At 39.8% G+C, this 19163-nt stretch overlaps 1 protein-coding gene across 6 annotated transcripts in view; it reads right to left on the reverse strand.

Moving 5' to 3' along the window:
• The window catches only part of MYH10 (myosin heavy chain 10), a 156218-nt gene that overhangs the window by 109563 nt on the left and 27492 nt on the right, over positions 1-19163 (reverse strand). For all 6 annotated transcript variants that reach the window (XM_032139177.2, XM_032139174.2, XM_032139176.2 and 3 more), the window contains exon 4: positions 4684-4711. In XM_032139177.2, the coding sequence (XP_031995068.1) occupies positions 4684-4711 (28 nt within the window). The remainder of the gene's footprint in view (positions 1-4683; positions 4712-19163) is intronic.

Below are 19163 nucleotides of genomic sequence, written 5' to 3' on the forward strand. Positions count from 1 at the left end.
GGCAGATAAGGCCAGAGTGTAAATTAAGAAGTTTATCCTTTTGGGAGAAAAGTAAATTACAGAATAAATGGCTGAAAAAGTGAAATGTTGACCTAAAGGAAGATGCTGAGGCAAAATTAATACAGAAAGTGTATTTGGGCCAAGGTTGAAGCCAGCTGCCCAGGACACACTTCAACTTGCCTTGGGCCTTTGTTACAAGCAGTTCTTAAAGGAAACAGGGAACAAGGAGTGGGCTGATACAAAGCTGTGTGACAGGAATTCTCACTGGTTTACAGATATAACATTGATTAGTGATTGGATACACATTTCTGAACCATAGGGGGTGAGTTATAGTGTCTAGTGTATGGCATTTTTTGGCTACTTGACATCAGTTAGTCTAGAGCACACTTAACAGGTGGCTTTAAGAGGTAATTATCTAGTTCAAGGGGGGAGTGAAACTGTTGTTTCATTCCAATGCCTCTCTGGGCCTGATAATTTAAAGGGGCTTGCACTCCTCACATAAAAAGGCCTTCTTTCTCAAAAGCTTAAGGAGATGCTATCAAACTACTTAATACTGATTACGAAATAATAATAAAACCATGTTGCATCCAGTTGTATTTATTTATTTATTTTGAGACAGAATTTCACCCTTATTCCCCAGGCTGGAGTGCAATGGCGCAATCTCAGCTCACCACAACCTCTGCCTCCCGGCTTCAAACGATTCTCCTGCCTCAGCCTCCCAAGTAGCTGAGATTATAGCATGTGCCACCATGCCCAGCCAATTTTATATTTTTAGTAGAGACGGGGTTTCTCTATGTTGGTAAGGCTGGCTGCGAACTTCCAGCCTCCGGTGATTTGCCCACCTTGGCCTCCCAAAGTGCTGAGATTACAGGCATGAGCCACCACGCCTGGCCTGTATTTTCTTTTGATATATATAGCGCTACATATGGAAAGTTTGTGAAGTTGACTAAATAGTTATTTTTCATAAGAGAAAAGGCATACAAATTTATTTAACATGGGCATGGGGAGAATCACAGAGTGATTGCCCCTAAATAGTTATCTTATGCAGAAAGCTTAATTACTTGGTGGTGGACTAAGTTTATGAAGACCCCAGTTACACGCACTTGGAGTACTGTATTTGGTGGATCCTCAAAGGCACCATGGAACATATCATATTTTCTTAAATCTAAGATACATTGTTTCACTTTTTCATATTTTTCAGGGCACAATGTAACTTTATAATAGATACGAACATGAAAAGCTGTTACTAAATATCAGTGGTATCTAAAAAATTTTAAACTATAACGAGGCTGAGAGAGGTGGAGGTAGGTATGTACAGGGGGGACAGGAGAAGGAACTTTCTGGGGTGATGGTATTACTGTCTACATCTGGATAATGGTTCAGGTTATACAAGGACTTCGGAAATGAACACTTAAGGTTTGTGCATTTAATTCTAAGTAAATTTTGTTTCAAAAGAAAAAGATGAAAATACTGGGCTTCAGTTAACGCTATATGCTTAAGTACTCAGGCGACAGTGTACTGATGTCTATCTACAATTGAACTTGAAATGCATCAAATGAAGGGATTAATAGCCCAGTAAAGTGGTATGAAAATCACTTTAAACTGAAAACATCTCAGCAGCCACATAAGGAAACATCATCTAAACTTTAGCAGGACCCCCAGTATATGCAGCTGCCACTGACCCCTCCAAGGGAGGTTCCCAGATTGAGAAAAGCGTGCCCTTTAGCACTGAACAGTGTGAACCTAGCTGTTCATTAGCATCAAATAGACCAAGAGAACCCTCCATACTTTCCCACTGAAGCCTTAAACTTCATGGGACTCTTTTGTCAAGGAGAGGATATATGCCTTTTATTTCTATAATTCCACAAGATACTCAACACTGAGTACACTTGTGTAAATAAGTCTTATCTTTTATCTGTTAATCTATTATCAGTTAATTTGCAGGTTCCCAAACTCTGAACCCAAGTTGCAAGAGGAAAAGTTTTCCTCCCAACATAAACAGTGTAAGAAGGATTGATGGATGACAGGATAAAGCAAGTATAGTGAAATATTAACAGTAGAATCTAGGTGGTAGACACATGGGTGTTCACTGCAAAATTCTTTCAACTGTGCTTTATGTCTGAAAATATTCATAATAAAATGGAAAAAGCAATTTAAAAAAGAATGGAAGAAAATAAACATGTACTTGATGACTGCCACTTTGTAGCCAAGAAGAGATAAACCCAGGTGCTAGAAGACTTACCTCATAAATCCAAGTCTATTAATTGGTGACAAAGTACAAACTAAAATGGTGTCAATCATCTAATTATAAGTGCTAGTGTCTGTAATGGTCACTTTGGGTAACAAAATTAGTACTCACGAACTTTTGTTCTGTCAAACAGCAAGTCATTCCCTCCCTAAGTGCTTCCTGCTTTCAGATGTTCCCAAAAGTCTTCATCAAACCACTTCATCTAAGAGAAGGTACAAGTCTCTACCTGGTTTTGGTTGTATTCCAACATATCCATGGTGGATCAACGAAAGTAATGGCTCCAATTGTTTCAATGCCTCACTTTATGATGTTTCCCACCTGACTCATGCCATGCCTTGCCATGTCTTGCTTGGAAATGGGACAGCAGAACGTGACACAAGCAGAAACTTGAACAATGCTTACACACTGGAGCTTGCCCTCTTGCTGCTGTTGAACGCTGCTACCACGTTAAAAGCCAGGGCTAGACTGCCGGAGAAAGAGACGCCAAGTGGAGAAGAAACCAAGGCACCCCCACCAATAGTCAGCCAGCCATCCCATAGTTGTCCGCAGATGCAGGAGTGAGCCTCCAGTGAGAAAGCTGAGCCTGGCCCAGATTGGCAGAACCACCCAGCTGAGCCCAATCCCACTGCTGGGAAACCTGTAGAACAGTGCTGATTTGAGCCACCAAGTTTCAGGGTGATTTGTTGTTCAGGAAAAGCTAATTTATATAACTCCTCAAGGCTAAACAATGCCAGCAAAAAATTCATAAAACAAAGCTGACTCTCATCTCCTCAAACCTCCTGTCCTGCCACTCCTTCCCTTTCTTATTAAATACCAAGTCTTCTACTTCATAGAAAAGAGAAACCATTAGATTAGAATTTTCGCCATTCACAGCTCCCCACCCCTACTTACCCGCATTGGTACTCATCTGCCTCCTTGGCCCCGTCACTGGAGAAGAGTCACGCCCCCCATTAGGACCTCACTGTGCTCAGACACCCAACCCCTGTGCTCTGCACCTCACTGCCCTCCTTGCTCTCTCAATTCTCCTTCCTGCCCCCACCCCAGCCACTCCCAAAATGTTATCTTCCTCTCATCAGCACTGAATCTTGCCCACACTAAAAACACCAAAAACAAAAATCCTATTGATCTCTTACCACCACTCAACTACTCTCCACCTTCCCAAACTATCTGAAAGTAGTAGGTTCATACTTGAGTTTTCTAAAAATTGCATTTTATTTTTAACATTTTCACCTCCCCTTCATGCTTCAACTGCCACCTGGCTTCTACCTCTTCACTATCCCCAGTCTACTCCAGCACCCTCCACTCTCTATTGCTGGGTCCAATGGGCATGCTGCTGCTCATCTCATCCACTCAATCTGAAGTGCTGACCCCTCCCTCTGTCCCAAAATGCCTCTCTCCCCTTGACTGCTGTGCCACCACACCTTCTTGCCTCCTCATGCCCCTATGATGGGTCATTTTAGCCTTCTCTGTGGTTCTTCCTCCTCTGCCTGACCCTTGAGTGTAGGTTTTCCTCAGGATTCCACACTCTGCTTTCTCTCAACACATTCTTCTAAGGTAATCTCATTCATCGGCATGGCTTCTATCACTTTCCATGCCACTGACTCTTCAGATCTGCATTTCTAGCACAGATCTCACTCTCCTGAGCTCCAAACCCATATATCCAAGAGCCCGATGACAGCTCCACTTACATGAGCCATAAGGACCTCAAATGCAATGTGTCCTAAACCAAACTCATTATCATCCACTTCAAACCTGTTCTTCCTCCCATGTTTCCATGTCAGGAGATTTCAGCAACAATACCTTCTCTCTTAGCTTCTTTTTCTTATGCATGTAAATCACCAAGTCTTGGTAAGTCTGCCTCCTAAACTGAACACTGCTTAAATGCAACCACTGCTCTCTAGGTTCATAACTACTTCTATACCTGAAGTCCACACCATCTCTTGCCTAGATAACTGAATAGCCTCCTAACTGGTCCTCTTGTTTCAACTCTTCCTCCACTCCGTTTTCCACACTGCTGCCAAAGTAATCTTTCTAACGTGCAAATCTAATTGTGTCCTGTTGTGGATATTGTTTTATTCTGCTGTGAATGTTTAACACTGAGCACACAGTACAGCAGGCACTTAATAATCAGTAAATGCTTATTGAGTAAAAAGAATAAATTACTGAAACGTCCACTAGGCCTACACTTTGACATATGAACTAAGATGTAAGTTTCACAGATTAACATTATAAAATGTGCGAAAAGCCCAGACTGACAACCAACCATTAACACCAAATTTAAGCAACTTACATAATCTTAGTCTTAAAATAACTACAAGGTTTACATCAAACTCTTAAAAATTACTGCTCTACTTCTCCCCTCCCCCCAGACAAAAATAATTGCTTCACTTTCCAAGAAAATCAAAAACAAATCTGAACATTCAACATTTACTTACGTGCAAAGAATTGACTGGTCCTCACGATCTATAAAACAGAACAAAACAAACAAAAAAAAGAAAGTGACCATTTGCCTGGTTTTAAAATATTTGATATAATAAAGTTGCAGTAATAGCCTATAAAATATTAGTAACTACTCCTCTCAAGCCAAGTTAATGCCTCCAACCCCATAATATGGTCCTAAATCTAATCAAACCCCCTCATTATCTCCTATTATTATGCCAGAGTCTCTGGGGGTAAATAACAGTAACTCAGGCTTATTCCACACATCGTTTGTCTGGATGACTTTATATGCCTAATTAACCTTGATTCTCAAACCCTGCCGCATACAAATTCAACCGGGAAGTTTTATAAAAATGTATTTCCTGGCATTCCACCTCACTAAATCATTCAACTCTGGGAGATGGGGATTAAAAACCCTTCTTTAAATAAGCTCCCCAGGTGATTCTGACACCTGGCCAGATTTGGAAACTACGGCCTTTCAGAACAGCTTCAAGAATACCCACAACGAGAGAGGAATCATTGCTAATGTCATCTTAAAGGAGGAAAAAAAGTATTCAACACTGAGTGGAAAGAAAGCTGAAGGAGGATAAACATCTATAAACGCTGTCTCAAGTCAACATGTTTTATATACCAAATATAACAAAAGAATCTAACATGATTTTAAAGTGATTAATAATTTAAGAATCTAACTAAAATTTTCAAATAAAAAGGTGAAAATCAAACCCATATCTAGCCCATGGACAAAATTACCAGTAGAGGATGCAGAATTTCTATTCACTTATGAGTATTATTATCCCTATTTCACAGACGAGAAACTGTTCCTCAGGGAGGCTAGGTAATCCTCCCAAGTGACACGGCTACGAAAGGGCAAGGTTGCCAGGATGAGGACCCAGGGCTGTCTGCCTCTAGCACCTGTGTGTGTTCTCAACAATATGAAACAAGTTTGTCATTGCCTAGAAAGGAACTGAGCTCACAGGGCCTGGCCCAAGTAGCTTTTTTGCTGCTTGCTATGCTGTGCTTGTTTTTCCTCTGGTGGATGCCTCGGGTGCCTAAGGAGGATTTCACAGCAGTTAGGCATAAATAACTTCCATGAAAGAGAAATAAGTGCTCCGTTCACTATGTCATATTCTTTTTTACATAATATTATTAAACAAATCCATTCATATATTCTATGTATAAACTGAGATTTACAAAGAACATAGTACTGTCCTGCCCCTCAAGCCTAATTTCTTTTTTCTTTTTCTTTTTTCAGACAGAGTTTCGCTCTGTTGCCCAGGCTGGAGTGCAGTGGCGTGATCTCAGCTCACTGCAACCTCCGTCTCCTGGGCTCAAGTAATCCTCCCACCTCAGCCTCCTGAGTAGCTGGGACCACAGGCAGGTGCCACCATGCCCGGCTAATTTTTGTATCTTTGTAGAGACAGGGTTTTGCCATGTTGCTCAGGCTGGCCTTGAACCCCTAGGCTTAAGGGATCCACCTGCCTCGGCCCACAGTGTTGGGATTACAGGTGTGAGCCATGGCACCTGGCCCTAATTTCATTCTAATAGCTCATAACCCGGTGTTATTCTTCCTTCTGGCTGCCACAGCCAATATTCATAGTATATAGTCGATGTCTGCCTCCTTTATTCATTTACTTACACAGAGATCACACTATATCCTTTCTTCCAACATACTCTTCCTAGACACAGAACCACTGGGATATCTCCTGCGTGTCCCTTTGGCCTCAATCAAGCTTCACCTCCTCTAGGAATACCTTCCCAGACACTCTCCCTCAGGTTTCTCAATGTCGCCTTCTTTTTTTTGTTTTTTGTTTTTGTTTTTGTTTTTGTTTTTGTTTTTGAGACAGAGTCTCGCTCTATTGCCCAGGCTGGAGTGCAGTGGTGCGATCTCGGCTCACTGCAAGCTCCACCTCCTGGGTTCACGCCATTCTCCTGCCTCAGCCTCCTGAGTAGCTGGGACTACATGTGCCCGCCACCACGCCCGGCTGATTTTTTGTATTTTTAGTAGAGACGGGGTTTCACCATGTTAGCCAGGATGGTCTCGATCTTCTGACCTTGTGATCCACCCGCCTCGGCCTCCCAAAGTGCTGGGATTACAGGCGTGAGCCACCGCACCCGGCCAATGTTGCCTTCTTTTAAGTGTATTTTAGAATCAGACAAACAATACTGCAGTTGACTGCCCACTAGAATGCATTGCTTGAGATCCGAGACTGTCTTACTTCTTTATTCTCAGCATTAACAGCCTTGGTGAGCCATAGCTAGCTTTAATAGAGGTCTGCTGAGAGAAACCCAGTGCTAGGTGCCGTGTGGGCACTGGCAAAATAATGGGGCCTGGAATCTTTTCTAGTTCTAGCTCTGCCACAAACTATGTATCTATAAATGAGGCATTTATTCCTTGCTGGCTGGTTCTTCACCTATAAACCATGATTTTACCAAGTCTTTGCTTATTCACTCTCAGTATGAATCTTCAGACCCCCGAATTTTCCTGGTCTTAGCAATTTCCATAGAACTCCACTATACCAAGTTGTTTATGGCTTTTCTAAAGTAGTTTACACATTAAAGAAATCAAAGCACACAAAAATTAACCCAAATCGAATTGCCTCCTAATTCATTCAAAATGGTGTTCTTCCTGCGTCTGTACCTGCTATCATCATTGTCTAAAATTTGAGACCTACACTACAACCTGCTGCAGACTTCATTCCCCCACGCTTCTTGCTATCCCACCCCCTATCAAACAACAACAACAACAAAAAACCAACTCTCTTCTAGCCAGACCCATCTATTTTTGTTATCTGTCTGTCTGATCTTGTATTAACTTTGGGCTTCAGTACACGGGGGATGGGCTTGCCAACCTCCCAGATTCTCTCCAACTCTGTGATCAACTCCCCACCTCTGCTTCACTGAATCCGCTCTACCCTTCAAGGATCAACTGCAGCACTACGACAGTTTCCAATGATCTTTATACTCTAAAACCCTATACAGGTAACCAAACAGAGCCTTACGGTGATATTCAAGGGGAAAAAACTCACTTTCGAAAATGCAACTAGCCTTCTAAACAGTAGGGACTCATTTGATAGCTCAGTATTTTCCAAAGCACCTTCTAAAAATCACATAAGTAGGTGTGCAATAAATCCATGTTGAATCAAATCATTTTCTCAACGTGAGAAAGTTTTCAAATCAATGATCTGGGCTCTTACCTAAATAAAAACTAGAAAAGAGCAAATTAAATCCAAAGTAAGGAGAAGAAAGGAAATGATAAAGAAATCAATGAAATGGAAAACAGAAAAAAGAAAAAAAAAATCAATGAAACCAAATGTTCCTTCTTTGAGAAGATCAATGGTATTGACAAACCTCTAGCCGAAGTAATCAGGAAAAAGGAGAAAAGGACACAAATTGCCAATATCCGAAATTTTTAAAAAGTCGTATCATTAAGAACCCACGGATATTAGAAAGATAATAAGAAAATATTAAGAATGACTTTATGACAAAATATTTAACAACTAAGATGAAAAGGTTAAATTATTTAAAAGACATAACCACTAAAACTCACTCAAGAAGAAATGGTTACCTGCATAGCCTTCTATCTATTAAAGAAAATGAAATTGTAATTAAAAATCTTCTCACAAAGAAATCATAGCTCTATTAGAAAATTCTACAAAACAGGTAGGGAATAAATAACACCAATTCTATATAAACTCTTTAGAAAACTGAAGAGGAAGAAGCATTTCTCAATCCATTCTAAGAGATAAACCTTACCCTGATAATGAAATCAGAAAAAAAAAAAAAAAAAGACATTGCAATGAAAGAAAACCACATATAAATATCACTCATAAACAAATGCTCAAAAATTCTTAACAAAATGTTAGTAAATCAAATCCAGCAATATATATATATATATATATATAAAGATGATGCACAGAAAGAACAAATGGTGTCTGTCCTGGCAGTGCAAGGCTAGTTCAACATCTCAAAGGTGAATAATCTAATTCATCACATCAACAGACTTAAAGAAGAAACACCCTTTGACCATCTGAATAGATGTAAAAAAGAGTCTGACAAAACTTAACATCCACTGATGATTTTTAAAAACTCAGCAAACTAGAAATACAAGGGAACTTCAACCTGATAAAGGGCAGTCACAAACAACCCTATAGTTAATATCATCTTTTAATAGTGAAAAACTGAATGCTATCCCTCTAAGGTCAGGAAGGATATTTGTTCTCACCACTCCTATTCAACGGTACAGAGTAAGAAAACAAAATCAAAAGCACAGATTGAAAAGGAGGAAATAGCAATGTCTCTATTTGCAGAGGACATAGACAGAAAATCCCAAACAATCTACAATACACAAAAACAAACAAACAAAAAAACCCTTTCAGACTAAGTGGGTCTAGCAAGGTTGCAAAAAAAGTCAATGTATATTTTAAATATCTTATTTCTATATATTAATAATGAACAATTTGAAATTGAAATTTTAAAAGTTCCATTAAAACTAAAAAACATGAAATGTTTAGTTATACCAAGATATATGATATACTTGGTTATAAATCTAACAACGTATATGCAACATCTCTGTATGCTGAAAATTACAAAACACTAATGAAAGAAGTCAAAGAAGACCTATAAGAGAGACAAACTGTGTTCATGGATTGGAAGACTCAATATTGCTGTTAATTCGGCCTCAGCTGATCTATAGATTCAGTGCAATCCAATCAAAATGTTAGCAGGATTTTTTGGGCAAAAAGCGACAAACTGATTTCTAAAATTTATACCTAGGGAAAGACAAAGGAACCAAAATAAAGAATTTTTAAAAAGAACAGTGGTGGAAGACTCACACTACCTGATTTCAAGGTTTACTATAAAGCTACTGTAACTAAGCCAATGTGATACTGGCAAAAGGAAAGACATATAGATCAAAGGAACAGAGAGTCCTGGAATAGACCTTTGTTGATTTTCCACAAAGGTACAAAGGCAATTCAATCGAGAAATAGTTGTTTCAACAAACAGTGCTAGAACAATTGAATATCCATAAGCAAAACGATGACTCTCAACCCATACTTTGCACCATATACAAAAATTAAACCAAAATAGGTCACAGACTGGGAGGAAAAAAAATGCAAATCACTTATCCAATAAAAGACTTATATCTAGAAAGGACAAAGAACTCTCAAAATTGAAAAATCAGAAAATTATCAAATTTTTAAAGATGATAGTAAGATTTGGACATTTCACCAAAGATATACAGATGCAAAATAAGCACATCAAAAGATGCGTTAGGAAAATGCAACTTAAAACTACAGTGAGATGCTACTACTCGTCTATTAGAAAGACTGCAATTTAATAAAGATGGACAATACCAAGGGCTAACAAGGATGGCGAACACCTGGAATTCATCTATTGCTGGTAGAAATGCAAAATGGCACAGCCACTTTGGAAAATAGTTTGGTAATTTCTTATAAAGTTAAACACACATCTACCATATGACCCAGCGATCTTACTCCTAGGTATTGACTCAAATGAAATGAAAACTTATGCTCATACAAAAGCTTGTATACAAATGTTGACCCCCGTTATCTGTGGGGGATTGATTCCACGACAACCCCAACCCACAGCACATAAAAAAATCCATGGATACTCAAGTCCCTTACATAAAATGGCAGAGTATCTGCATATACCCTACACACATCCTCCCATATATTAATACCTTAAGTCCTGTCTAGATTACTTATAATAGTAAATAGTTGCTATAGTGTATTGTTTAGGGATATGTAAATAGTTGCTATAGTGTATTGTTTAGGGAGTAATGAAAAGAACAAAAGTCTGTCTGTACATCTTCAGTACAGGTGCAACCATCCATTATCTTCCCCAATCCACAGTTGGTTGAATCTGCAAATGTGGGACCCACGAATACAGAGGGCCAACTGTACAGTGCCTTAATTGCCAAAAACTGAAAACAATCTAAATGTTCTTTACGTAGTGAGTGAATAAACCATGGAATATGCATATAATGGACTATTACTCAGCACTAAAAAAGAGTGAACTACTGGTCAATCAATCTCAAACGCATTGTGCTAAAAAAAAGAAGCCACACTCAAAAGGTTAAAGTGTGGATGACTATAGGACATTCTCGAAAAGGCAGCACTAGCGTTTATTCCTAGCATTTATTTATTTTTGGCTACAGTAAAGGATAATGGGTGATTCATAAGAAAGCTAATGATTTTTGGACATTTTTAAACTAATCGCCCTATGAAATCGCCATTTCACTCTCCCTAATCCCTTCAGTCTGTGTGCCCTCACCCTCTTTTCGTTTTCCTCATACTACTCAATATTGTCTTTATTTGTATGCTGTCTCCCCAATAAGAACAGTTCTTTTTTTTTTGAGACAGAGTTTCGCTCTTGTCACCCAGGCTGCAGTGCAATGGCACGATCTTGGCTCACCGCAACCTCCGCCTCCTGGGTTCAAGCAATTCTCCTGCCTCAGCCTCCCGAGTAGCTGGGATTACAGGTATGCACCACCACGCCCAGCTAATTTTGCATTTTTAGTAGAGACAGGTTTCTCCAGATTGGTCAGGCTGGTCTAGAACTCCTGACCTCAGGTGATCTGCCCGCCTTGGCCTCCCAAAGTGCTGGGATTACAGGCATGAGCCACCGCGCCCCGCCCAAGAACAGTTGTTTAATGGTGTCAATGCAAGGGTCTTACCATATCTTACAGCTTCACAGGGTGGGTGAGGAGGGATAGTTCCTACTGTCTATATCTTTACATCAGAAGATTCAATACATAGATCCAAGACAACTATAAAACATTATTAAATGTTCCTTTTCTTGACATAAAATAATGCTCTTGTCCCTGTTTGGGCTTTGAGGTCTACTTTAGGCTGAAGTGACTTTAGACTATGCTTTCTTTGTGTATGCATTTGGCTGAGGTATCTGCCCAGTCTTGTACTTTTATTTATTTTGCTACTTTGAGATGTTTTTTCTTGTAAATGGCATATGAGTGTATTAGACTCTCTTTTATTTACAGGGGTGTTAAAAGTACTTATGTTTATTGTTATAAGTGCTATATTTGGTGTTACATATTTTCTGATCTTTTTTTTGAGACAGAATCTCGCTCTGTTACCCAAGCTGGAGTGCAGTGGCACGATCTTGGCTCACCGAAATCTCTAACTCCTGGGTTCAAGTGATTCTCATGCCTCAGCCTCCCGAGCAGCTGGGATTACTGGCATGAGTCACCATGCCCAGCTAATTCTTTTCTATTTTGAGTAGAGACGGGGTTTCGCATGTTGGCTAGGCTGGTCTCGACTCCTGACCTCAGGTGATCCACCTGCCTTAGCCTCCCCAAGTGCTGGGATTACAGGTGTAAGCCACTGCGCCTGGCCCATTTTCTGACTTTTTAAAGCCTTCTTGATGTTTCAAGAATGGCTTGTTTTCCCTGCTTTTATTTCTTCTAATGTAGGAAACTTGTATCCAGTTTCAAGGTCCTTCAACTTGCTTTCTCAAGGTTCACATTTTGATGTGTATCAACCTTATTCTTAAAATGCTTATTCTTAAAAGGGAGGGGGAGAAGGAGGGAGGGGGAGTAAGTCTACCTATTACCCTCACAAGATCACTCAGTAGGTCTAACATCTTTTCAAGGTGGCTGCTTGACATTTCACTATATGGATGAGCCATCCTCTAATTAATTACTTATTGATATAATAATTGGTTGTTTCCAGTGTTTCTCAGGAAGCTACCAGAGGTTATCCTCTATCCAAAAATTTTAACAGCATATGAGATCCATAAATTAACACAACCAAGGAAAGAAGCAAAAGGAATTTCTAGATTACATAAGGGCAAAGGCAAGTCTAAAGAAACAAGCACGAACTGGAGGAGGATAACAGGCTTTGGGAGGTGTGCCTTCAAGGGGGAAAGACCCTGAGAAATTACTTGATGCACTTGTGTCTACTGAAAGAGGATTTGTGGTTCAAATTAATGTAGGTGATTGCAAAACTACCCTAGTCCCCAAAATGGGAAAAATACTAACCACAAAGAAAACAAATTATATAAGAAAGGAAATGTAATCATAGGATAATAATTTAAATGTTGAATGTTAAAATGCAAAATGTTGATTGAACTTCTATCAGGAAGATATGGGGAGGGTTTAGATGAGTATAAAATCTCTTCTTCCATAATAGGAAGTCTAAAGATAGAAAGACAAGAAAGAAAGAAAAGAAAGGAGAAGGAAAGAAAGAGAAGAAAGGAAAGAAAGAAAAAGAATATCATAGGCTTCTTACTTATTAATAATTATTTATATACTTATATACTTACTTATATATGTACATATGTAAGAAGAAATTCCTAAAGAGGGAATCCAGAATAGTTAGGGTATCTCCAGTTTTATGTCTTACTCTACTGTGTATTTGTGTATTTTAAAACTATCTTTATAGGTTGTCTTAATTAAAAAGTAAAACATAATTTAAGTATTCAAATTTCTTTGACAAATTCTGATCTTGATGCTATATAGGTTACTCTTTTTTTTTTTTTTTTGAGATGGAGTCTCTCACTGTCGCCTGGGCTAGAGTGCAATGGTGCAATCTCAGCTTGCTGCAACCTCTGCCTCCCAGGTTCAAGGGATTCTCCTTGTCTCAGCCTCCCAAGTAGCTGGGATTACAGGTGCCCGCCACCAGGCCTGGCTAATTTTTTTTTGTATTTTTAGTAGACGGGGTTTCACTATGTGGGCCAGGCTAGTCTCAAACTCCTGACCTCATGATCCACCCGCCTCAGCCTCCCAAAGTGCTGAGATTACAGGCGTGACCCACTGTGCCTGGCCTACTCTGCATTGTCTAATGGTCTAACCCATTTAGATTACATAGGAAGTACCTAGTCCTTAAGATTTTTTTTTTTTTTTTTTTTTTTGAGATGGAGTCTCGCCCTGTCACCCAGGCTGGAGTGCTGTGGGCGTGATCTCAGCTCACTGCAAGCTCTGCCTCCCGGGTTCATGCCATTCTCCTGCCTCAGCCTCCGGGGTAGCTGGGACTACAGGCGCATGCCACCCTAGTCCTTAAGATTTGACAGACCTGACCACTAAAATTGTTTGGGCCTTGTGTCTTGAAGACATAAAGATAGATCTTCAACAATCTCTTCTATTTCTCCCATGGACAATGTTCTGGTTAAGTTTTCCACCTTATTTTGAGTCAATTTTGTCTTTGCTTATGGTGTTCTATATACTCTTTGTCATTTCTGGTAGTTCTGTCTTCTTGATCACACTTGCCAAACATTTGTCTAGTCTGTCTTTTCGTGGGACCAGCTCTTAGCTGTACTTACCAGTTCTAGGAGAAAATGTTCTTTGTTCCAATCCACTTATCTCTTCCTACATTTTCTCTCTTGTTTTGGTTCATTTCATTGTTGTACTTTTAAGTACCTTTTTTATTATGAAATGACACAGAAAAAAAGCAATGTACAGCTCAATAAATTAGCAAAAAATTGTCTATTATCGATTTTGCTGAATAAAAATTTACTTTGTCTATAAATCTTTCTTTGCTAATGAAAACATTTAGAGCCATGAACTGTTTCTTAAAAGTGGCTTTTGCCATAACTCACAAAATTTTTATATGTGGCATTTTGTACCTTTTTTTTTTTTGAGACGGGGTCTGGCTCTGTTGCCCAGGCTGGAGTGCAGTGGCATGATCTCAGTTCACTGCAACCTCCACCTCCCAGGCTCAAGCAATCTTCCCACCTCAGCCTCCTGAGTAGCTAGGACTATAGGAGCATGGCAACACATCCGGCTAATTTTTTAATTTTTTGTAGAGCTGGGGGTTCACCATGTTGACCAGGCTGGTCTTGAACTCCTGAGCTCAAGTGATCTGCCCGCCTTGGCCTCCCAAAGTCCTGAGATTACAGGCGTGAGCCATGGTGCCCAGCCTGTTGTAGTGATTTCTAAAGAATCTGTAAGTTTTGATTTCCTCTTTTACCAAAAGCCATATAGATGAGTGATTAATAACAAAACATTCATACTCATTAAACACAATCCCACAAACACTAACCCATTTGGAAATCTTTTTATTGCTAATATCTTGTCTTATTGCACTGTGGTCAGAGAATGTAGCCTGTGATGTCTTCTTTCAGGAACTGAGATTTTTATCGGTGGCCTGCTATATGGAATTGACACCACGTTTGCAAATGTGCTTTCTGCTTGCATACATACATTTTTCCATATAAGCTTGCTAAGTTGTATTAAATCACATTCTTTAATATTCTTTTTTTCCCTACTTAATATGTCAAATTCTGAGAGAAGCATATTAAAACTCCCTCTATAACTGCGGTTCACATTCTCCTTACATTTCCAATAGCAACTGTTTTAAATATTTGATGCAATGTCAGTGATGTATATGTAAGTATTATCTGTCTCTCCTAGATGACTACATCACACTATTTCTATCTTAAACCTCCAATCCTCCCTCCTCCTCACTCTCAGCTGAAACCCTGCTTCATTTTCAAAAGCTCCTGCCAGCAACCATATCTGCCTACCCATCTGCAACACTGGTTTGAAAAATCTGGCTGTAAAAGGAAGGTGGAAAGAACTAACTTTCTTATTTAAAGTAACGGGTAAAACTTTAGCTAATAGGGAAAATTTAATGCTAATGTTAGGAGCCTATAAAAAGAGAAGCAGAAGATACAGTCACAACCCAGAATAATCAACACCATGAGATTCTTAAGAAGGTTAAGAGGATGTGATCAGCATCAGAGGTGAAGGACTAGGTAAGACCAGCCTTTGACAGGAGTAGACACAAGAGAGAATGATCTGTTCATCAAGCTGGGGCAGTTTCTCTTCAGTGCCTCTGTGGAATGGGAAACAAGCCATCAGCCAGGGATTAGAGGGGCAAGGAGGGACCCAGAGATCTGGAGCCTGCAGAGGTTTGAAATAGTCATTATGGAGAGTGGGAGGACCAAGGTAGGATTAGCAAGAGTTGAGTGTAGAATCAAGGCTCACGGTCAGGAAATTACAGTGGTATTTGTCTGTTCCATTATGTGAGCATAACTCCAGAAGTCTCAGCAACCCAAGTAACAGCATTAAAAGAGACAAATGTCTTGATTCATCCAGCGTGAGTTTTACCAAACAAAAATAACCAATGAACAATGGGACAAGGGAGGGGTTTAGGAAATAGGTAGAAGATGGCCATGAAATCTAAATTATACAAGGAAGAAAGTGAAGGGTGTTGTTAACATATAGGGGGAAAGTAGAACAAGTAATGGGCTGGGGATCCACATGAAGTCAAAGAACACATTTAGGAGACTTCTTGATTGGACTACCAATATGGAAGGATGCTGCAATAGAACTTCTGAAACATTATCTGAAAAATCAGTTAATTCTAAAAGATGGCAAAGTCTAGAGCATCACCATAGATGTTGGTGGCATAAGTGAGATATGGAGGAATTCATATGAAGGATCTTACGATCAAGGGACTTGACTGTTCATTAAAAACTATGAAGTAACACAGCGCAATGGCAAGGCTTGAGGCAGAAAGGAAACAACGTGCTGGGGCCCATCATGGAGTGAGGAGAGCTGCTGAAAGTAATGAGTGGTGACAGAGGTGCAGCTTTTCCAAGGCAGTAAAGGAGTAATAGTTTAGCAGACACATAGACACAGTGTTAGTAAGGACACTAACCCTATCTCCCAGTGCATAGGATTTGAGTGATGGAGCATTCTTCACTAAATGGACTCATACCCTATATGTGGGGGAAAGCCAAGTCTCGGTTAAAGCTTGAAGGAAAAGAAAATATTCACGGAAGATACTAAACATAGAGAAAGTTTGCACATCAGAGAGTGGGAGTTACCTAAGGCAAAAATGAAAAGGGAATATTATGGAAATGAAAACATGACTGGAAACACAGTGAATTTCATTCCAGGATTCCATGAAGATGGTGGACTCTCAGGTCTTAAATTTTCATGGTGGCCTAAAAAAGTGGCCCCTGCAGGTATTGTTACAGCAAGCAAAACTTTCCTTTCCACATATCCAGGTCAACAGGGGTTGGTAGCAGTGTTGGTTGCCTGCTGCTGAATGGAAGCTAGCTGGGGTGGAACTGGGTTGGTGAGGCGTCAGGAACAAAGGAAGACAAGCCACAAGGTGGCGAGCCTCACTGTGGGTACTCCTAGGTGAGCTCAGATGATTATGTGCACGGTAGAGACCTCAGTGTTCCTGAATTCAGTTCCTAACACACAGTATTGCAAATGAGAAGCCCGATGCTACTGACTCCCTTTCCATGGACAGCACGTCATGTTGCCCTATCCACCAAGGTACACAAGACGAGGCATGTCTCCTTTCACTATTTCCACCCAGCACTTTTATCTGAAGACCTGAGCGTGTCTTTAGTTCAGGTGACCTTTTTCAAAATATCACTTTTTTCATGGAACCCGAGAGTCTACAAATACATTCCATGTTTCCTACTCCTTCTCTCATAAGCACCATCTGATTCTTTTTGGTCTCCATTCTAGTCTTCAAATCTGCTTTAGTTTCCAATTGTGTCTAATCTACCATTCCATGCTTTTAATGAATGTGTGATTTTTTGCAATCAAGTTTACGTCTAAGAACTCTGCTTTCATTCATTCATTCAACAAATATTTATTAAGCAACTACTATGTGCCACACACACAACTGCATTTTGATACAGTATCCCCTAAAATCCAATTAAAAAAATTAAGCTAGCTTCCTGCTTTTTCACATAAAAAGCAAAAACTTTTGAATATTTTTCATTAATACACTTAAAGATGTGGGATGTGTGACCAAAAAGCTTGTGCATGATATGAAACTAGGAAGGATGATAAATACATTTGATGAAAGAAACAATCTTTTTTTTTTTTTTTTTTTTTGAGACGGAGTCTTGCTCTTTCGCCCAGGCCGGACTGCGGTAGCGCGATCTCGGCTCACTGCAAGCTGCGCCTCCCGGGTTCACACCATTCTCCCGCCTCAGCCTCCTGAGTAGCTGGGACTACAGGCGCGTGCTGCCACGCCTGGCTAATTTTTTGTATTTTTTTTTTTTTAATACAGACGGGGTTTCACCGTGTTAGCCAGGACGATCTCGATCTCCTGACCTCGTGATCCACCAGCCTCAGCCTCCCAAAGTGCTGGGATTATAGGCGTGAGCCACCGGGCCCGGCCAAGAAACAGAATCTTAAAAGCTCTTGGCAGCTTGGATGGGGAATTGAATCTAAAATGACAGATCAGTGGGGCCAAATGCTCTGAATTCTCCACATGGTCCTTGGTCAGGCTACTGATTGTCTTCTTAGGTCCAGTGACACTTAGCTATCCATTCACATTTGTAATTGAAGACCTAGATTGATTGGCATTGGTAGCTGGTGTGAGCTTTACCAGCAATGCTGCATATGCTAATGTCTGACTAGCCCAGCAGATGCCCCCTCAATTATGTCGTGTAGTAGATCAGCAGGTGGCCCCCTACTTACAAAATCAAATACAAAGGGAAATTGTTTAGAGTGGGTTGTTTTCATTTTCTGTGTCAAACTTTTAAATTTTTATGTAATCAAAACTATCAACTAATTCCTTTTAACTTTCACATGGAAGTTTATTATTGCGGATAAGAATGTCTCACACTGCCTGGTTTTGAATCCTAGCTTGTATTTTTCACTATATACACTTTGTTGGTCAAGTTATTTATTTAATTTTCTTGTGCCTTGGTAAAATAGGGATAGTAATTCTATTTACTTTACAAGCTTGTCATGCACTAAATAATAAGACACAAAGCCTTTACCCAGTGCTTGGCACACAGTAATTTTCAATAAATGTTTACTCTAGCACTAAAAATGATATGATATGCTGATAAGCCACATCTGCCTCATATCTTCCTCATTCTGTTTACTAAAGAGGAGTTTTCACCAGCAGAGCCACAGAGCCAACAATTCTTCCTCATACTGTATCCATACAGCTGGTCTGGGAACCCATTAATGGGATATAATGTTTATCCCTGTTAACTATTATGTTAGATTCAACCCCTCATTCAACCTGTCAAGAAATTTTTAAATCCTGTTTCTTTTCATCAAATGTATTATTATCGCTCCCAGTTTCATGCCATTGACAAATTTTATAGGAATGCATCCCACCTCTTCAAGTATGCTGATAAAAATGTTAAAAGGTGGCACACACCCTTTGGTGCACATCCTGATAAACCTGGCCAACGTCAGTCATTAATCAGTTACTAATCAATATATCCACATTGTTTTCAGACTGTTCTCTTAACATATTTAAAGCTCAAGGATTGGTTTAAAGTTCTCCTTTTTAAAAATTAGAATGATACATATGAGGCTGTCCCTAGCTTTCTGGAAACTCCCCTTCTATAGAATACATCAAAGACCAGAGGGTCAACAATCTCAACTGTAAGATCTATCTGTTTAAATGAGGAACAAAATGGGCTTAATCCGAAAAGGAGGGCACTTTCTTCAATTTCTTCTCCCACATATGGCACAGTTTGCTCACTAATACAAACACTCTTC

This window comes from Hylobates moloch, unplaced genomic scaffold, assembly GCF_009828535.3.
Source record: "Hylobates moloch isolate HMO894 unplaced genomic scaffold, HMol_V3 SCAFFOLD_19, whole genome shotgun sequence".
In the NCBI taxonomy this organism is placed as follows: Eukaryota; Metazoa; Chordata; class Mammalia; order Primates; family Hylobatidae; genus Hylobates; species Hylobates moloch.